Raw genomic sequence first — 22148 nt, 5'->3', positions numbered from 1 at the left:
CTACAATCTGACCAATTTGCAAGTTAACCAGAAAAGGCTTACCAATGCCGTTTTTATATGTGCCAAAATGCATTCTCTTGATGAACTTGAATATTATTACCTTGCTCGTTCTGACTTTGCTCTTCCACCTAGTATGATTTTTTTTTTCTTTTTTTAGTGTAAACCAGAATATAAAGTACCAGGGTTATATGTCATTGACTCAATTGTTCGGCAATCTCGCCATCAGTTTGGAATTGACAAAGATGTATTTGGTCCAAGATTCACCAAGAACCTAACGGCAACGTTCCAGTGTTTGTATCTCTGTCCAACAGAAGACAAGGTAGTGCATGAACATCGTAACCTCTATGAAATGGGCCGAGCTGGGTTAATATTACTGCTCCTGTAGACTCGTGTCACTGTATAAATGGCCTCTTGATGATTTCCTTTCTTTCATTGTTGCTTTTTTTTTTTTAAGTGAAAACCTCTAGTGTCCTCTTGATAATTGACTCTGGTAAATTATCTTGTAACTTTGTAATTTGCCTTTTCTATGGGTTATTTTAAGTGTCTTGTCAAAAGTAGGCATTTATTGAAGTGTGTGCAGCTAACTCTCTCTTCCACTTTTCTAGAGTAAAATTGTCCGTGTGTTAAACTTGTGGCAAAAAAATGGAGTATTTAAAATAGAGATAATTCAACCATTGCTGGATATGGCCGCAGAGGCGGCACCTGCTGATCTGTTGGCTGATAGTTCTGCTAATGAAGAAGGTAGGTCCTTTGTGTATTATATTGAGTGACAAATGATATGATACACTTTATTGATCCCGATTTGAAGGAATAGTACTTTGTGCCAGGTAACCAAGCCATTGGAACAGTAAGCGTCACTTGTCCAAGCCAGGCAGCCCTGTTGCTCTTTTTCACTTGCAGCACAAACAATTGGCAGTCTGAGGGTCCATTTTTAACGGATTGACCAGTGGCACTAAATGACCTCCAGTTAATGGTCATTTTCACAGATGGGCCACAATAACTATTTAATAAATCACTCATGCACATAGGCTGTTATAGTTCTCAGCAGCACGAGACTTGTTCACACAAGACTGTGCGCTGCTCAAAAAATAATTTTTCCATGTGAATACGCTTGTTCATCATGCGATCTGATTGTTTTAATCTTTTTTTTTTTTTTCTCTAGGAGCTTCCCCTCCTCCTCCAACTTTACATACAGATGCTCTCGATGAGGCCTTAAGCGCTGTCCCTGCTGTGGCTGTACCTCAGTTACCTGACTCGGATGCTTTTGCTGCTGTAGCTCAGTTGTTTCAAAGCAGTCAAGGGCAGCAGGTACGTCATTCCTATCCATTATACTTGCATGTTACTTTTCCTTGCCTTCGTTTTCCTGTTCTTACTAGTATAACAAATATATGCAGATTGATCTGATCTTAATTAGATCATTAAATAAAATCAGGATAATTACACAAAAGAAACCACTAAAGGGTTGTATAGGATTAATAATGTAGAACAGATATACCATATTTTTCGGACTATAAGACGTTCCAGACCATAAGACGCACCTAGGATTAAAAGGAGGAAATTATAATAAAAAGAACTGAAGCAAAAAAAGTGGTCAATTCTGTACTTAATCTTCCCCATCCTGGTATGAACGGGCCCCTTCGTCCCTGTCCCTGGTATGAAGGGGCTCCTCATCCCTGTCCTCATCTAGCTTGTAATAGCTAGTATAAAACCTATGATGCTCCTCTCATTATATGATTTGTGCCTTTGCTCTAGATGGGAATGGATCTGACAATGTCCGTAAATGTACTCATGTCTATTCAGACACATTTCAGTAGGTTTGAGACTTTCATGGTTTGGCCCCTCAATCCCCGTATCAAAAGTAATTATTTCAGGTACATGTTAGGCTACGTTCAGACTAGCGTTGCGCGCCGCTGCGTCGGCGACGCAACGCACGACGCACACAAAAACGCGGCAAAACGCACGCAAAAACGCTGCGTTTTGCGACGCGTGCGTCGTTTTTTGCCGAAAATCGGACGCAAGAAAAAATGCAACTTGTTGCGTTTTCTTGGTCCGACGCTAGCGGCAAAAAAGACGCAAGTGTTGCAAAACGCAACACACAAAAACGCATGCGTCCCCCATGTTAAACATAGGGGCGCATGAGGCGTGCGTCGCCGCTGCGTCGCCCGACGCTAAGGCGACGCACACTAGCAGAACGCTAGTGTGAACGTAGCCTAAACGCTATGAATTTAGTGCAGCAAAATGTGTGCTCTTGAGCGCATCCATAATGGAAGGCAGTTTGCATTTACATGTGAGTATTATCTGACTTCTGAGCAGAAATAGAGTAAATTCAGCAAGTAAATGCGCTTCTGCTGTCCTATATTTACTGAAGATGTTGGTGCATAGACTATAGTTGCTCTTACAGAAAAAAAGTTAGTGTAGAACCTGCGGAAAATTGTAGACATTTTAGTAAAAAAAACAACAAAAATCTGGGAATTAGCCCTACCGGTAATAATGTTTCCAGGAGTCCATCCTAACAGCACCATGGAGATTGTCCTTCCATCCTTATAGGGGCAGAAAACGTACAAGAGGGTAAAAGACCTCTCCCCACCCAAACCCACCAGTGATTTTCCAAGTACCACACCAGGATGGATGCAATTCTTATTTATTGAAATTCTGTACAAGTTAATCATCACCAATACAAAACTTAAGGGAGGGAATTACCAGTGCTGTCAGGATGGACTCCTGGAAACTGTAGGTCTAATCCTCATTTTCCAGGACGTCCCTCCTGACAGCACCATGGAAAATACCAAAGTACTCTATCTCTAGGGTGGGACTACTGCCTGCAGAACCTTCTGACTGAAGGCCATCTGGCTACCCACCAACGTATCTAGTTTGTAATGCCTACAAAATGTGCTTAAAGGGACTCTGTCACCTGAATTTGGAGGGAACAATCTTCAGCCATAGGGGCGGGGTTTTCGGGTGTTTGATTCACCCTTTCCTTACCCCCCGGCTGCATGCTGGCTGCAATATTGGATTGAAGTTCATTCTCTGTCCTCCATAGTACACGCCTGAGCAAGACAAGATTGCATGTACTACGGAGGACAGAGAATGAACTTCAATCCAATATTGCAGCCAGCATGCAGCCAGCGAGTAAGGAAAGGGTGAATCAAACACCCGAAAACCCCGCCTCCATGGCTGAAGATTGTTCCCTCCAAATTCAGGTGACAGAGTCCCTTTAAGCTAGACCATGTAGCTGCTCTACAATTCTGATCTACCTGGTCCCCTGCCCTTTCGGCCCATGATGTTGCTACCACTCTGGTGAAATGGGCCCTGAGGCCCTCGGAAACGGGCAGTTTCTCGGCCTTGTATGCTAGTGAGATGATGGTTGATATCAATCTAGCTAAAGAAGATTTTGATGCTTTTTCCCCGCATACTATACAAACAGATTAGTGTTCTGTCTCCACTCACAAGTGGCTTCCAGATAGTTAATGACTGCCCGCCTAACATCCAGAGAGTGGAAGAATTTCTCTTTAAGGTGATAGTTAATGACTGCCCGCCTAACATCCAGAGAGTGGAAGAATTTCTCTTTAAGGTTTTTAGGGGCCTGGCAGAAGGAGGGGAAGTATTTTTCGCTTTATAAATATAAATATATATATATATATATATATATATATATATATATATATATATATATATATATATATATATATATATATATATATATACATATATATACATATACATATACATATACATATACATATACATATACATATACATATATATATATATATATATATATATATATATATATATATATATTAGTGCAGAAACCTTTAATAAAATACAAAAATATTATCTGTGGATGACGCTATATTATGGGGATCTGTGGATTGCAGTACCGTATATTGTGACTACCACCCCCTCATCCTCAGGAATACACCCACTTACTGTATACATGGATGTATTCTGAAAGATGAGGCAGGTGGTAGTCACATTTGCAATAAACACTGGAAACTGCATTAGGCTGTGTGCACACATTGCTGATTTTTCGCATTTTTTTCACGATAAAACGCTATAGAACCGCAAAAAAAGCATACAATAAGCATCCCATAATTTAGAATGAATTCCGCATGTTTTATGCACATGATGTGTTTTATTTCTGCGAAAAAAACGCATCGCGGTAAACGCAGCATGTTCATTAATTTTGTGGGTTTTTTTGGTGGACTTCCCACTATAAAATGCATTGGGAAATGTCTGAAGCAAAAACGCGCAAAAAACACATGCAGATTTCTTGCAGAAAATTTCAGGTTTTTCTCAGGAATTTTCTGCAAGAAATCCTGAACGTGTGCACATAGCCTTACAGTGTATATTTACACTATATATGTCTAGAACCCCATCATTCTTCAGAGTATACCCATTGATACAGTATATTCTGAAGGATGATGGGGGGTTATTTGCTCACCTTTCCTAAAAGGATCTCGGACTTGTGAGTACCGTAGTTGCAACATTAAATAGTGTGCCGGGACAGATATGTGATTGGGGGAGGCAGCAGAGGAGGAGGAGAATCGCTCTTCTCTCCCTCCTCAGCTTTAGGCCTCTTACACACATCCGGTACTCTGGTATGTATGGTGACAGTTTTCACGTATCGGAGACACTGACACACATATACCCAGTCAAATGAATGGGTCTGTGCACATGTCAGTGTGTTTTCACAGACCGTGTGTCCCACACATAGACATGTCCGTTTTTTACCGTCAGCATGGGCGGCAAAACGTCTTGCACGCATGCACACGGCGCGCACTCATGGATGTCATCCGTGTGACACGCATCGGCGCCGGGGAAGAAACGCTACAGTAAGTGCTTTTCCCTGATGCTGGGTGCTGAAGATGGCTCCCGTCTATCGGCGCGAGCAGGGGAGAACGATAAGTTATATTCAAGTCAGAAGAATGACAGCAGGTGGGGGCTTTTTGGACTACTATTCCAATCAACCTATACCTGCTGCCGCTGAGAAGTGATAGCAGGAGTGGATGATGGGGGGGTTTTCCTCACCTGCCACCTGCAATATAACTAAGTAAATTAATGAAAAACCTGCCGTGGGTTCCCCTGTATTTTCTAGAACCAGCCAGGCAAAACTCACAGCTGGGGGCTGCAACCCTCAGCTTCAGCAAGGTTGGTTATCAAGAACTAGATGGTGGCCCGATTCTAACGCATCGGGTATTCTAGAATCTATGTAGTTTATTTATGAAGATTTAAGAATTAATGCAGTGAATACGCAGGATTTTCCAGTAAAATAGCGACCAATCAGCGAAGTGTGGTTCAAATCCCGCGACAATTCGCAGCCGGACCGTGCCTGTTGCTGATTGGTCGCGGCCGGCCACCTGCAACCAATCTGCAAAGTGGGGTTTAAATCCCGCTCCAATATCGCTGATTGGTCGCACCCGGCCGGGACCAATCAGAGAAGCATGTTTCAAATCCTGCGCCAATTCGTGGCTGGACTGTGTGGGGTCCCCCCTCATTTTGGCAACCAGCCTTGCTAAAACTCACAGCTGGGGTCTGGTATTCTCAGGCTGTTAGGGGCCATTGATATAGTTGTCCCCTCAGCCTAAAAATAGCAGCCTGCAGCTGCCCAGAAAAGGCACATCTATTAGATGCCCGGTTGGGGTTGATGTCGCCTTTGTATTGTCAGGTGACGTCAAGTCCACAGCTTAGTAATGGAGAAGCGTCTGTAAGACAGTTATCCACTACTAATCCAAAGAAACAGCCAGAATGAAGTCTTTTATTAGAAACTAGATGGTGGCCCGATTCTAACGCATAGGGTATTCTAGAATATGTATGTAGTTTATGAAGTTTTGAGAATAATGCAATTTATACACAGGAGCCGGCCGGGCGCGACCAATCAGTGAAGCCACAGGGCCTGCTCCAGGTTTTTGAGGGCCCCAGGCGAAAGAGTGTCAGTGGGCCCCCCTCTTTAACACATACCACGATTCATGATGCACAAATACAGCAGAGAAATACAGCACAGGCCACGTAGTATATAGCAATGTGGGCACTGTATCTCTGTTTAAAAAAAGAAAATAAAGTTATATACTCACCTTCCGGCGGCTCCCGGATCCAGCCCAGGCATTTAGTGTTGCTCCTTGCGACGCTCCGGTCCCAAGAATGCATTGCGGTCTCGCGAGATGATGACGCCGGGAGGTGATAATATGATTTTTTTTGTTTTATTATTTTTAACATTAGATCTTTTTACTCTTGATGCTGCATAGGCAGCATCAATAGTAAATAGTTGGTCACACAGGGTTAATGGCAGCGTTAATGGACTGCGTTACACCGCGGCGTAACGCAGCCATTAACCCTGTGTGAGCGCTGACTGGGGGGGGGGCACTGACGGAGAGTGGAAAGGGGCGAGTTCGCGGCCGGACTGTGCCCGTCGCTGATTGCCCGTCGCCTGACGTCCGCGACCAATCAGCGACGCGGTATTTCCGTTTGACAGAAAGACGGAAGTACCCATTAGATGGTTATATAGATAGATAAAATAAAACAGTTTTTTACTTTTTTATTTATATATCAAACACCTATTCAACCGAAGAGTTCGATCTCCTGTAATGAAACTAAAATTAAAAAACAATAATATACCATACCTGTCTGTCGTGCTGTCCCACGCCGTAATCCATGTCTGGGTGAGAATCAGATTTCAACCTCAATGGTACCAATATGCGACCGTCCAGTCTGAGAACCACTGGTGAATGAGCTGCAGCAAATGCAGCTTCATTGACCCACGGTGACCTAATCGAGGCCGGGCTGAGAGCATCCGCCGCCATTTTCCTACAGACATCGCGTAGAGGTAAGGATGGATGGAGATCTCTGCTTTCCTCCATCTGCGCCGATTGAGAAGCCAGACCCCAGAAGAAGAATGGCGGCTGCTATACATACCACCACCGCAGGGCCAACACTCGCAGCAGGACCGCCCCACCACCACCGCAACACGCCCAACTCTGGGCCCGCAGCACTGACCTCTCGGTAACAAGTGTTCGGGTTATAAAACGCACCCCCATTTCCCCCTAACTTTGGCTATCATAAAAGTGCGTCTTATAATCCGAAAAATACGATAAGTTCTGAGAAGAAACCACGTTTGGCAAAAAAAAAAACTGGGTTGAGTCTTGGAACTATACGATCGTCAAAGATCTGAATATGAGTTCTGCACTGAAATATCCTGAATCTCTCCCAGTCTTTTAGCTGAAGTGATGGCCACTAAAGACTGTCCTGACCGTGAGCTTCGCTATGTTAATAATTTTTTTACCGGCTCATAAGGGGGCCTACATATGGCGTTGAGGACTGGATGTAAATCCACGGAGGGACCAATTTTCCTTATCGTGGACCTTAATCTCTGGATGGCTCTAGAAAAACACGCTACCCATGGGTGAGATGCCAGGGGGTAATCGAAGAAGATACTCGGGGCTCCTATCTGCACCTTCAGCGTTCTGGCTCGAAGTCCTGCCTGGAGAAAATCCAGGGTCTTTGGAATGTTTGGCCGGGAAGAGTCTCTGAAAGAGCTACCACATTCCAGACAAAACCTCTTCCAGATCTTAATGTAAATTGCGCAAGTGACGGGTTTACGGCTGGCCTGGATCGTAGTGATCACCTGGTCGGAGAGACACTTGGCTATTAAGATCTTCCTTTCTTGGTCCCTGGGAAAGCAGTTCTTCCCTCTGGTAACAGGAGTGGATCTCCCCGCCCCCAGGACATCTTCCTCAGCAATGGAAACCAGCTTTCCTTGGCCAAAATGGAACTAACATCACCAAAGCTCCTTCCTCCTGGATCTTCCTGAGGACTCTTGGGATCATGGCAATGGTGGTAGAGGCGTATAGGAACTCTTTTCCCCAATCAGCAATCAGAACCTCCCACTCCCGTCTCCAAGACTTTTCACGTGGCAATTCTTTGGAATGCACTACCCAGGTTAATATGATTAATCCCCAATCCACACCGTTTTAAGCGTGCCCTAAAAACCCATTTGTTCAGACTGGCCTACCGTCTCAATGCATTTACCTAATTATCCCTGTGTTGCCCATTCAAAATTTTTACCATTACCAGGTTCCTCGCATCATGTTCTCACATGGTTTATGCAGTTTATAGCCCTCTGTGTCTGTATTGTTGCATACTTAGGCTGATAACCGGTTCATGCAGCTTTACATGAACACCCGATTATTACTTTATGGCTGGTCCGAACAACTAAAGCAATTACCATCCACTTTTCGTGTTTCCCATTTTCCTCATAGATTGTAAGCTTGCGAGCAGGGCCCTCATTCTTCTTGGTATCTGTTTTGATCTATGTGTTTATTGTTATGCCTACTGTATGTAGAAATCATCTCTAAAATGTAAAGTGCTGCGGAATATGTCAGCACTATAGAAATAAAATTAATAATAATAAAATTATTATACCTGGTTTAAGGCATCGATCCCTTCTGGGTTGTTTGCCGGATTGAGGGAGTAGAACCTTCGGACTTTGGCGTCCTTCCTGGTTGCAAAGAGGTCGAGTTGGGGGGGTTCCCCACTGACTACACAGATAACGAAATATTTTTCCGCTTAGTTCCCATTCGGTGGACTGGATTTTCCATCTGCTCAGGTAATCTGCAATTTTGTTCCTGGAACCGGGTCGGATTCCGCTTCAGGATTTCCCAAACTGCCCGTAATTCTCTGAACTTTGAAGACTGGATCTTGATGTCTGGAGACTAAATTCCTTGAAAATATTTTCCTTCTAGATGAGCTTCCCATCCTTCCTTGCTTGCATCCGTGACGATGGTTACGCAAGGGGACAATATCTAAGGAACTCCCTGCGTGATGTTCCTTGAAAAGGTCCACCATTTCAGTGACCCATTTCAATGCCGATAATAGATGTTTCTCTTTGTCCAAGGACATCTGTCTGCTGTCCCAGGTTGAAAAGGTCTCTCTGTAGTCCCCTTGTGTGGAACTCACCCCACCGAAAGCACGATATGCAGGCTGTTGGCGTTCCAAAGAATCTCATTGCCGTCCTTATGGAAACCTAATTTTGAAGGAGTAGCCGGATCTTGCTCTTCACTGGTAAAAGCAAGACTCTGAAATCCAGAATAACCCCCAGAATCTTCTTCCTGGTTCCAGGTAGTAGATCTGACTTTTCTTGGTTTAGGATTCAACGTAAGCCTTCTAAAGTAGAAATCACTAACAGCTGCTCTGCCTCTGGACCGGATATCAGCAGAAAATTGTCCCAGTATGGGACAATGACCACATCCCTCTGCTTCAGGTAGGCCACGATCTCGGCATCCAGTTTTGTAAATACTGCCAAGCACCCTGTGGTGAGTTTTAACAGGGGGAGACCTTCTAACATGGTATTCCTAGAAGTTTTCACTCTTAACTGATCCACCAGTTGGTCGATCCAGAAGTGCATGGATCTGACAATTGATGTGTCATCAATATTAGTTTTCAAGATTGCCGCTGATGCTTCCCAAGCCCTCTTAAGGAGTCCGTCTGGCTAGAATAATTTTCAAAGGGGATTGAAGTCTTTTTTTGACATTCTAGCCACCGGAACGTCAATTTTTGCGATCTCGTCCCCGGTCTTTATATCTTACAGCTCAAATGGTAGATGGAGCCTGAAATCTCGAGGGATTGGGAAAAAAAAGCTTTTTGGTGTCGTCCCACTCTTCCATAATCATTGTCCGTATGTGGTCATTTACTAGAAAAACCCAGTTTATCTGTGATCTCAGGCCCTCTAAACATTGTCTTGTACTGACTAAGGTCTTTGGGATTCCTCTATCTGCATCGTGTTCCTAACTGTCTGCAGTAGCTCATCTGTGTCATCTGAAGAGAAGTACCTCTTGCCCAACCTGAAGGTTCTGAGGTAATCTCCCCTTCTTCAAGGTCTGAGCTTATGGACTGGGCCTCATCATCTGAGGACTGTTCCATTTCCCATCTTGGTCTCTTGGGACTTTGACCCTGAGGTGATTGGACTGGTAAGAGGCCCGAGATGGAAGCCTGGACCGCCTCTCTAACCATGGTGCGCATTTTCGTCAGAAAGAAAGACTGCTCGTCCTTGATGACTTAAGGGGTGCATGCTTCACATAGCTGCTTAGCCCATGCCTCTAGTAACTTATTACAGATGGCACATCTCCTGGATTTTCCAGAGGATTTGCTGGTCCTTTTGGGTGCAGGTGTCATCGTGGCTGATAACGTATTTTCCTAATGCAAATACAGGACAGCTTACTAACCCATGGTATTATCCTGTTATAGTACCCCTGCCTTTAAGGCTACTCACAATCATTGATGATTCAGAGGGAACGACATTCCTTTGAGTCCTCCATGCTGATCCAGAGGTTCTCTGTCACAGCCCCATCTAGATCAATGCAGCCTTTGTCCTACCTTGTCTTCTCTGACCTCCACCCGGAAGTTCTTGCCACGCCCAGAAGTGACATATGCTGCTGCTGGTGATGGATGGCGAGAGCCCTTGCTGGTAGGGAAGCAGCACCAAGCCTGGAACCCCTACTCAACTGGGCATGTGACTCAGGAACACCCCTTTGGGAGGTGGGTGTCGGCCCCGGACCTCTTGACAGGGTAAAGGAAAGGATGGACCCCCGATCCCCCTAAGCCCGCAAGGTAATCCAGGAGGTGCCGGAGCTCCAACCCCGACCTTCCAGGTCTTCTCTCGTCTGTCTTTACAGGTACAGGAAAAACACTGGTGGGTGGGGAGGGGTCTATTAACCTCTCGTGTGTTTCCTGTCCCTATAAGGATGGAATGACAACCTCCATGGTGCTGTCAGGAGGGACGTCTTGGAAATTTTAGTTCTAAATTATATTGATACCCTTTTACTATGAACTAGGGTCTACAAAAGAAGTACAGGACTATATCCAAGGATAGGTCATCAAGATCAGATCATTTTTAGAGCATTGATTTCACAGTGCTGTACATGTGAAAAGGGATTTCATGCAAATTACAATAAGCAGACTAACAATGACAGAGGGGCAGATAATCCTGTCCTCATGGTCTTGTAATCTACACGGTAATGGGGGAAGGAGACAGTAGGTTTGGAGGGAGGGGGGGGGGGTTGGGTGTGGTTGCACTAGCGCCAGTGGTGTTGAGTTGGCAACGGGTTCATTGCAGGCTGGTAGCTTTCTTGAAGAGGGTTATAGGATGTTTCGCCCCCGGGTACATCCTGTTTTGACGCCAAGTTGTGCCACCCGCCAGGGCAGTGGGGTACTCTGTACCGGGTGCGGTACTTGAAGGGAACATCACGGTGGCTGCGACCCGGTCCGTGGCCCTGGGCACCCAAGTAAGGGGAAAGGTTTTTAAAGGGAGTTTAAGAATAAAGTTTGTTTGACGCCACCTGTGGTATTCGGTCAGTAGGCAACGACGCTGCTTGCTTAAAGGGGTCCTCTGGGGTGATGGTATGGCAGCTGGATGGTATAACTTCCCACAGGTGAAAAAAATGTACCCGGGTGCGAAACCTCCAAATCCCCTTGAAGAGATTGGCTTCCAAGTTCTGTCTGAAATTTCCAAATGTGGGAGACAATTGGTCGTGTTGCGGCGCAGAACTCCAGAGGATTGGGGATGCTCGGGAGAAGTGCGAATGAGAGAAGCAGATCTTGAGAACTGGAGAGTACTTGTGGGAAGATATCGAGAGATTAGTTCAGAAATACATGGAGCAGACAGGATATGGATGGACTAGTAGGTCTGTGTTGGTAGTTTGAACTGGATTCGTTAGGGAATTGAAAGCCAATAAAGAGATTTCCAGAGTTTAGGAATAGTGAGAGGATATGTGGATTAATCGAGCAGCGGAGCTAAGATTTGGGGGCCATCACTTTACATCCCACCAATCATCTATCTGCCAACTACTGCTGAATGTAAACTATAAAGGAGCTGTGCTGTTCCACCTCCGCACATTGTTCAGTGGCTTCTCCCAGGCACAATCCCATCAACTTTGGATAGTTGGTTTTGCCATTTTTGAGATGTTTGCCATTTTCTGCATTTTTTTTTTTTTTTTTTTTATACTTATGTGCATGTCTTACTAAAGCTTCAGCAGATTCTGCAGACTTTCCAGCAGCCTCCAAGACCACAGTCTCCAGTTGTTGATGAAAATGTTTATGCTCAAGTACACGCAATGGCTTCTCAAATGCATCCATCGTCCCATCAGACCGAGCGGAAAACTGCTTTCGACAAGGTAACATTTCTCGGGAGTATCTGTACATCAGAACCGGCATCCGCACTTATAAATCAATGTGTTAACAAAGTTTTTCTTTGTAGTTACTCGAAAGATTTGATTACGATGATGAGCCTGAAGCAGTCGATGAGACCAAGAAAGAGGCAGCCAGCCCCTCTGCTTCACCACCTCAGCCACCTTTGTAAGTAGAGATCTGACCCTTCGTTAGGAGACAAGCTTGTACAGTATCATGTAAATGTTTGGGCACCCCTGGTCAAAATTACTGTTACTGCGAATAGTTAATCAGGTTGAAAATAAAATTATCCCAGAAAGAGCTAAAGTTGAAGATGACATCTTTCCTTTGTATTTTAGGCAAAAAAGATATTGTAACTTTTTTACATTTTAAAAATTACAAAAGGGTAAATAGGCCGATGCAAAAGTTTGTTCACCCTTGGAAGTTTGTGTGCTCAGATAACTTTGACCAAGGTTTCAGACCTTACTTAGCCTGTTAGGGTTATGGTTTGTTCACTAGCATCATTAGGAGAGGCCAGGTGATGCAACTTTCCCAGCTTTATAAAGACCCAGCCTCCTCTAACGTTGTGCCAAAAAAAACAGCAGCCATGGTTTACCGTATTTTTCGGACTATAACACGCACTTTTTCCCCCCAAAAAATGTGAGGAAAATGGGGGTTGCGTCTTAGACGTAATGCAGGCTTACCGGCAGTGGTGTGGTGGCGGCGGCAGAGGTGCGGGGATGATGAGCGGTATGGCGTGAGCAGTGTCCCTTCCACAGGTGAGGTAACGCAGCAGCCCGGTATCCAATGTGAGCAGCAGAGCCGGGTTCACCGGCTTATCGGTGGCCATCTTCCTGAGGCCGCGCGTGCGCAGATGGAGTGCTCTGCTTCCCGGGACTTCAGGAAAATGGCCGTGGCGTCGCCCACCTAAGCAGGAAGGGACCCTGCTCAGGTGCACGCCGTACCGCATCACCCCACCTCTGCCGACACCATGCCTCCTGTGACCCTGCTCTGCCACCGCGCCAGCTTTCAGGTAAGATACTGTAAATTCGGACAATAAGACGGACCCCCATCTTATAAAAAATCTTTTTCTCTGCAATTTTCACCCCAAATTTGGGGTGCGTCTTATGGTCCGGTGCGTCTTATAGTCCGAAAAATACGGTATTCTAAGCAGCTGCCTAGCCCTCTGAAACTAGAACAATGGATGAAAATCCCTCAAACGAGAATTGGAAGACTCTTTGCTGGCTACAAAAAGCTTTTACAAGCTGTGATTCTTTCAAAAAAGGTGATACTAGGTACTAACCATGCAGAGTGCCTAAACTTTTGCACAGGCCCATTTTCCTTTTTGTAAATTTTAAAATGTAAAAATTACAATATATTTTTTTTGCCTACAATACAAAGGAAATGTGTCCTCTTTAACTTTGAGAGATTTTGATCAACTTGCTTAACTGTTCACAATAAGTCATATTGACCAGGGGTGCCCAAATTCTTACTTACCAGTGTAAATGGCTTTTCAAAGGATTTGTGAGATGTTTTCTGTGTGACTATTTTAGTCACTTATATAGCGCCATTACCGTATTTTTTGGTCTTGCATTCCGAATTCGCTTACCGGGGTGGAGATTGGCAGCGCTGGTGGAGTGAGGTCACAAAGGGTGTTTAGTGGTCCAGCGATGATATGACTCCCATCCCAGACTGGTGCGGCGGCGGTGGTACAGGACTCCGCCGACATTTTATGAAAGCCTGGAGCCCCCACATATCCATTGCTGCAAAGCTGTGGCCTTCGGGAAAATGGCCGCCGGAGGCAGTGCATGCGCAGATTGAGATCTCAATTTGCGCATGCGCCGTTTTCGGCAGCCATTTTCTGGGACGCCATAGCATCGCAGCAATAGAAGTGCAAGGTCTTTGGGCTGTCACAAAATGTCGTCAAAGCCCCCACACCACCGAACCTGCCGCACCAGCCTGGGATGGGAGGGAGATCATCGCCCTGCAGCTTCAGACCACCGCAGAGTCACCCGACTCCTGCTGCTGCCACACTAATGGTAAGTACATTTTGTCTATAAGTGGCACCCCTGTTTTCCCACCAAATTTTTTTTGGGGAAAAAAATGCATCTTGTACTCCGAAAAATACGGTAATTCCACAGCGCTTTACAGACATTGGCCCTGTTCCTATTGGGGCTCACAATCTAATCTTGAGTTGCATGTGAGGCTGCAGTGTCTCCATTGTGCAGAAACTCCTGAATGTTCTGGTAACAGGATTTCATCTAGGAGCTTTTGTGCTATGTTCCCGTTCTCGCGCAGCACTGATACATACAACTTTTGTAAATGCAGATAGTAAAGCTTTTATTCATAAGTTATTTGTAGTTGCTGGTGTATCTTTTATACTGTCATTGCATTTCAGTCAGTTTCCTGGAGAAGCCATGCAGCCCCCTGTGTCATTTGCACAAATTCAAGAGCAAATGTCAAACATCGATCAATTTCAATCACTGATGTTGGGAATGACACAGGAAACTCTACTTAGTCAGGTATGCTCCATAACTCAGCAGTGTTGTTTGCATGTGACCTTTACACTGCAGATTTTTTATCTAGGTTTTCTGGCTGAAGAATATGCATCATAGTACAGTAACAGAATTGTTAATGGTTTTACCAAAACGCGTGAATTCCTGTTTCCGAAATGAAAGGGATATTCTCAAGTTGTCTCCTCAGCAGTTAACGGGCAATGCAATTACCTTTGTTTTCTTGCTTCCTGGTTTCTAGTAGCCTGGGCTCTCCTCTGAATGACAGCTTTGAATAAAAATGTATTAAGAGAACTATAAAGCCCAGCACAAGTTCTGCATAACACTTTCAGACATCAATGGTGTGCTTAGAGTCTAAACTGTTAAGGTATGTGCACACGCTGCGGATTTGCAGCGGATTGGCCGCTGCAGATTCGCAGCTGTTTTCCATGCGTTTACAGTAGCATGTAAACCTATAGAAACCAAAATCCGCAGTGCACATGCTGCGGAAAAAAACGCGTGGAAACGCTGCGTTGTTTATTCCGAAGCTTGTCAATTTTGTGCCGTTTCCGCAGCGGTTTACACCTGCTCCATAATAGGAATGTGCAGGTGTAAATCCGCGCTAATTCCACAGTAAATCCGCAGTGTGGGTTTACCAAAATCAGTCTGGAAAAATCCGCAATACTTTCCGCAACGTGTGCACGTAGCCTTATCCCTGAATTTACACAGATAACTGAACATTTGAACACGCACACATCTCAACAGCCAGAGCAGAGAGTTGTGATTAGGAGACTTGCTCTGGAAGCTACCAGGCTGGTGAACTATAACTGCATATTTTCAGAAGGAGAGGAGGGAGGTGAACAGATAGCTGCTGGCTGGGATGTTAAGAGTTGACCCCTTCCCTGGAATGTAACTATTGCACACTAGAGGCTGGTCTCCATGGAAACCATCTGTGCACTATAAAAGAGAAAATCTCTAATTGCAGGAGATTGACCTCCGTTAGAAAAAGGAAATCGATTGCAAACTTATTTTCATCCTGTCTAACTATACCAATTTTAGAACACATCTTTAAGTTGCAGATATTGTGTGGATTTCACCCTTCAATACGTGGGGTGAAGTCTGCAGCAAATCCGCTTGTAACATAAGGATATTGATGTGAAGCCGAATCAATATGTGCAGTGCAAAATATGGCATTCAACTTAACTGTCCTTTTTAAGTTTGAATTTTATTTTCTTGCAGCTTACCTTGGCTTATTTTATATTTTTTTTTTTCATTTTATTTAGACTCCAGTTCCACCAGCTGGGCAAATGCTTGGCTTTGGAATGATGCCAGCTCAGAATTACCCTGCCATGGTTCCACCTGCAGTTTCCCAGCAGTCTCCTCAACAATTTATGCCAACTTTTTCAGCTCAGAATGATGTGCAGAACTTGACTGATTCTCTGCCGGTAAATCTAATCACTTTTTTTTCCAGTATTGTCATTGTAACTAATAGGAGTTGTTCACTACGTAAATGCCAAAGTGCCTAGAATAAAACAGATATATACATGCCGACCAGCGCGCCGTGCCACTCCTGCGATGCTGATGTTTTTACTCCTGATATTTGACATTTGCTGTGAGACCACTGTAGGCAATTGGCGACTGCCGATCGTTCTAGCTCATATGGTGACCCACCAGAAAACCTTCAGTCATGGCGGGGCGGCTTCAGTCCTCACTCCATGCATAATGAGCAGCGGCCATAACCACGCCCCAGCGCTGACTGACAGCTGGCTTTCAGTGTGGTGGCTGCACAGCTTTAGAACACTGTTAACCTGCAGACTAACCCCACATCTGCAGGTTTTTCACATGACCGGTTCCCTTTAAGCATTCATGAAGGAGTTGTCCAGTAATAGACAACCCCTTTTAAGTTGGTCTTTCCCTGTGGATTTGAAGTTCACACATAATGGTTTGTGTTTACCATCAAGAGCATTGAACTTGTTCACTCCGCTGCACTGTAATTTAGCACGGTTTATCACAACTGTATTGGTGGCCATCTTCATGCCACATGCTCATATTTTAGAGATTAAAGGGGTTATCCAATCCTTAGGTCCATACCTGCAGTCACTCAGTGACTGCAGAATTGTGACTCAACAGAGCGCACATTGTGCACGGTCAGGATTCACCACGGAATGGGCATTTCATGTGATCGTAAGTAGGCAACTTCCATACTTCCTTTCATATTAAGACTAAAAGTCTCCGGCCTCACTCAGGTCTAGTGAACACGTGGCCACATGTATGCAAATCTTATACTTGTCACTGGCCCTGCTGCTCCTGGCACCAGAGAATCCTGACATCGCGATGTGAGGAACTGCAAGTTTGCAGCTACATTGGATGACTGCAGACTTTATCCAAAAGCCAGGAAAACCACTGGTTCTTATTTCAGGCAGATATGGCTTACTATAAGCCTACGTGTGTGTATAGGGGGAGACCTGTCACTCCAGGGTAGTGGGCGGGGAGATGCCGCTGTGGACTATTTTTTTTGACTAGTTACCTATACAACATGATCCCCTTTTTAAATGCATGTTTTACTTTGAAACACTGCAACAATTTAGAATGAAATTTACCTGCCTGAAATTACACGTGTTTGGTTCATGCCTCCCATAGTTCAGGCAGCATAAATCAGCTGTCAGGAGCACTTTTAACAAAACTACCAATGATGAGCAAATATACTCGTTACTCGAGATTTCCCGAGCACGTTCGGGTGTCCTCTGAGTATTTTTGAGTGCTCGGAGATTTAGGTTTTTTTCGCCGCAGCTGAATGATTTACATCTACTAGACAGCTTGATTACACGTGGGGATTCCTTAGCAACCAGGCAACCCGCACATGTACTTGGCCTTGCAAATAGCTGTAAATCATTCAGCTGAGGCGATGAAAACTAAAACTCCGAGTACTAAAAACTCTGAGGACTCCCAAGCGTGCTCGGGAAATCTCGAGTAACGAGTATATTCGTTCGTCACTAAAAACTACATATTTCACTTGGTTTTTATCTGTAGGCTTCTGCATTACATGACCTTCATAGCATGTGTTGTTAACTTGTAGTCACAAGCAATGTTAAGCCACCTTTTTTTTGTTATCCTGTCAAGGCAAGTCTAAAAATGTTTTTTTTTTTTCTCTTAGAATATTCCTATGGAAGTAGAAGAGCCGAGTGCCCAAGAATCCAAACGTCATATGACAGATCGTCAGAAGTCTTCATCCAGGTACACCGCTGCACTGAGTGCTGGAATGGGAGCTATAACCTTTTTATTTATTTGATTTATTTTTTTAAGCACATGTAGTAAATTTAGGTTGGTGCTTGCGTCTCTCAGTGAAGGATTGCTGCAAATTTGAGGCTGCATTACTGCATGGTTAGCTTCAGTTCTGGAATGTAATGCCTCAAATCGGTCCCAATTGTATTTGGCAGTGGTGCAAAGCTCTTCTGTCTATTGGATGGACAAATCCAGCTTTCTCCCTTTTTTATTAGTCAATTCCCAACTTGTAAAATGATGGGGGTCTACTAAGTATGGCATATCTGCAAGATGGGAATACCCTTTTAACATCTTTTACTTATTTTTTATATTCTACTTAGTATTGTATTGCAATTACAAACATTAGACCGATCACTTTTGACAGTGAGGGTGATGAATGAGTGGAACAGGCTGCCACGAGAGGTGGTGAGTTCTCCTTCAATGGAAGTCTTCAAGCAGAGGCTGGACAGACATCTGTCTGAGATGGTTTAGCGTATCCAGCATAGGGGGGATGTTGGATAGGATGACCCTGGAGGGCCCTTCCAACTCTTATCTCCCTTTTACATGCAGTGCTGTGCAAGAGTGTTAATTACTCTTAATAACATTGGCTGTATGTTTGGCTTTAAATGTATTCAGCATCAGGACAATGATCCCAATCTGATGCCTCTCTGATGGTATTGCATGATGAATAAGTATCTGCTTGCAATTCTCAGCATTAATGACTGATTTTAATCAGTTGTCACGTGTGTTGAACATCTCCACCTGCGGCTGTTAGGCCGGAGTCACATTGGTGTATCACATCTGATGCAAGAGGATAGGACGCTAATGACACTCTGCTCTTGCTCTGCTATGAGCAGAGTGTCTGTGCTCCGATCCTCTCACATCAGAGAATCGAAGGACGGGTGCAGAAAAGACTGACAAATTTCTCCATCTCCTCCATTCCCGGTATCTGCAGGACTCACACTGCACTCGGAGGTGATATCTGAGTGCAGTACGATGTTTCACATGTACCCACAGACTTGTATGGGTGCATGTGATCCAATTTTTGGATGCAGTCGCACAATGCTCCGATTGTTTTCCCATGCCATCCCTTAGCATGTTAAACCCCGCTGTCAATCTCTTGACAGCGGGGTTTAACCCACTCCTGCTAGAAGTCGGTCATTACGATACTTCTGTGAATGCCGGCTCATGGCCGGCGATCATTACTTTTGTTATACATAGCAGTGGTGAAGCACATCTGAATGATCGCATAAAGGTGTTTTAAATTGATATTGTCTGTAAAAGAGCATGAACAGCACTAAAGCAAGGGATACTCTAAACACTGAAAATAGATTTAATTTATGGTTTAATTGCTCTTTGAAAATGTTTTTTTTTTTCAAAAGCATAATGTATATCTAGCATCAATAGTGAAGCGTTAATGTTTGAAGAAATTATTCCATGCTGTATGATATGAAACCAACCATCTTCGAAGTGAACAGGACTTATATATTTTACCTCCAGATCACCTAAGAGGCGGCGATCCCGGTCTGGTTCCCGTTCTCGTCGTTCTAGACACAGACGATCACGTTCTAGATCTCGTGACAGACGACGTCACTCCCCAAAATCTCGCTCTCAAGAAAAGCGTGACCGTGAAAAGGAACGAGAGCGTAGAGTGAAAGGTCTTCCGCCTATTAAATCTCAAGCTGTCAGTGGTGAGTGGCCTATGGTCTCCCCATACTCTCATTACTGATTATTTACAGCCACTTGCGTGTATCGCTTTAAGCATGGTGGCTTCCGTTTGCAGTGCTTTCTCTTCTCTCATGTTCTGTTTTCTTCAGTTTGTAGTACTACACTATGGGTTGGACAACTGGACAAAAGGACAACCCAGCAAGACGTTGGCAGCCTCCTTGAAGAGTTTGGCCCTATTGATTCGATTAATGTAAGTGTGTATATACTATTTAATTTTCCATAAAGGTAACTTGCTTTACCCCAAATACCAAAAGTGAGATTTCAGTTTTGTGTTTTTGAAGAATATACCACAATTAAAGGGAGTTTGTTTTTTTTTTTTGTTTTGTTTTTTGCAGATGATCCCCCCACGCGGCTGTGCTTACATAGTTATGATGCAAAGGTTGGATGCATATCGTGCTTTACAAAAACTGGGCAGAGGAAATTACAAGGTTAACCAGAAGGCTATAAAGGTATGCAGCTCTTTCCAGTACAATGAAGACTAATATTTTTTATGCACATCTATTTAAATGTATTTTTCGGATTATAAGACACACTTTTTTCCCCCAAATTGAGGGGAAAATAAAAATTCATTTTATCATCCGAATGTAGCTTACTGGAGCTGCAGTGGAGCAGGGTCACTGCTGCAGAAAGCTGGCGGTGGCAGGAGTGGGGCAATGCTGTGGGCCCTGGGCTGGGAAGAAGGGGTGTGCAGCTGTGCGAGGCTGCGGCGGGCCCCGGGTTTTTTGAAAAATGGCCACCGTAGGTGGTGCACGCGCAGATTGTGAAAATAAAATATATGGGCTAAATTAATTTTTTTTGTGTGTGTGAAACGTGTGCTAATTTTCACGACTCAACATTATAAAATTCTGTGAAGTCCCTGGGGGTTCAAAATGCTCACCACACATCTAGATAAGTTCCTTGATGGTCTAGTTTCCAAAATGAGGTCACTTGTGGTGGGGTTTACACGGTTCAGGCACATCAGGGGCCGATGTATTGGTTCTCAATTCCAGCCAATTTTGCATTCCGAAAGTCAAATGGCGCTCCTTCCCTTCCGAGTCCTCCCATGTGCCCAGACAGTAGTTTTCCACCACATATGGGGTGTCTGTGTACTCAGGACAAATTGCTAAAGGCATTTTTCAGTCTATTTTCTCCTGTTAACCTTGTGAAAATGAAACATTTAAGCCAAACCTTTTTTTTTTTTTTTTTTCCATTTTCAGGGGTCAACTTTATAAAATTCTGTAAAGCACCTGTGTGGGGTCAAGGTGCTCACCATAAGTCTAGATAAGTTTCTTGAGGGTCTAGTTTCCAAAATGGGGTCACTTGTAGTGGGAGGTTGCACTGTTTAGGCACATGAGGTGCTTTCCAAACGCAACATGGCATCTGTTCTCCATTCCAGGCAATTTTGCTCTCCAAAAGTGAAATGGTGCTCCTTCTCTTCCAAGCCCTGCTTGCGCCCAGGCAGTAGTTTTCCACCACATATGGGGTATTTGGAAACTCAAAAGAAATTGCACAAGTTTTGGGGCCCATTTTTTCCTTTTAACCTTGTGAAAATACAAAAATTGGGGTTAAATGTTTTGTGGGGAATAATTACCTTTTAATGTCTTCCTTCTACATTCTTTTAATTCCTGTGAAGCACCTTGAGGGGTGCAGTTTTTAGAATGGTGTCACTTTTGAATATTTTCTGTCATATAGGCCCCTCAGTCACTTCAAATGTGAGGTGGTCCCTAAAAAAATGGTTTTGTAAATTTTGTTGGAAAAATGAGATCGCTGGTCAACTTTTAACCTTTATAACGTCCCAACAAAAAAAAAAAGTTTCCAGAATTGTGCTGTTAATAAATAACATTTCCCACATGTCAACTTTACATAAGTTGACATGTGGGAAATGTTATTTATTAACTTATTAACTATTTTGTGTGACATGACTCTCTGATTTGAGTAGAAACATTAAAAGTTTGAAAATTACAAAATTGACAATTTTTGCCAAATTTCTGTTTCTTTAATAAATAAACACAAGTTATATTGAAGAAATTTTACCGCTAACATGAAGTACAATATTTTATGAAGAAACAGTCTCAGAATCAGTGGGATAGGTTGAAGCGTTCTAGAGCTATAACTTCATAAAGTGACAGTAGTCAGGATTGTAAAAATTGGCTTGGTCATTAAGTACAAAATTGTCTGTCACTAAGGGGTTAAAAAAATTGGTTTTGTAAATTTTACTGCAAAAGATTAATTGCTGATCAACTTTTAACTTTGTAACAAAAAACAGGGAATTTTGTATACTCACAGTAAAATACTTTTCTCCGAGCCACTCATTGGGGGACACAGTACCAAGGGTGTTATGCTGCTAGCACTACGAGGCTGACACTAAGTTAATACAAAGAAAGGTAGCTCCTCCCCTACAGTATACACCCTCGTGCTGGCTCCCAGAGAACCAGTTCGGTGCAGAAGTAGTAGGAGAACATGAACAACACATAAGAGTAGAACATGTCAAACTAAAGAACAAGCACAAGTCATTGGGCTAACAGGGTTGGT

The 22148-nt window shown here is 43.9% G+C and overlaps 1 protein-coding gene across 2 annotated transcripts in view; it reads left to right on the top strand.

Annotated features, from left to right (window-relative positions):
* Positions 1-22148, top strand: part of SCAF4 (SR-related CTD associated factor 4) — a 129659-nt gene that overhangs the window by 48585 nt on the left and 58926 nt on the right. Inside the window, exons 4-14 of one of the 2 annotated variants that reach the window (XM_069760837.1) lie at positions 158-319; positions 606-741; positions 1163-1308; positions 12018-12164; positions 12248-12345; positions 14555-14678; positions 15932-16093; positions 17803-17882; positions 19410-19600; positions 19727-19827; positions 19973-20086. In XM_069760837.1, the coding sequence (XP_069616938.1) occupies positions 158-319; positions 606-741; positions 1163-1308; positions 12018-12164; positions 12248-12345; positions 14555-14678; positions 15932-16093; positions 17803-17882; positions 19410-19600; positions 19727-19827; positions 19973-20086 (1461 nt within the window). The remainder of the gene's footprint in view (positions 1-157; positions 320-605; positions 742-1162; positions 1309-12017; positions 12165-12247; positions 12346-14554; positions 14679-15931; positions 16094-17802; positions 17883-19409; positions 19601-19726; positions 19828-19972; positions 20087-22148) is intronic. The other variant, XM_069760839.1, reaches the window with a different exon arrangement.

The sequence above is a fragment of the Ranitomeya imitator genome, chromosome 3 (genome assembly GCF_032444005.1).
Source record: "Ranitomeya imitator isolate aRanImi1 chromosome 3, aRanImi1.pri, whole genome shotgun sequence".
NCBI lineage: Eukaryota > Metazoa > Chordata > Amphibia > Anura > Dendrobatidae > Ranitomeya > Ranitomeya imitator.
This window is presented reverse-complemented; position numbering and strand designations above follow the sequence as displayed.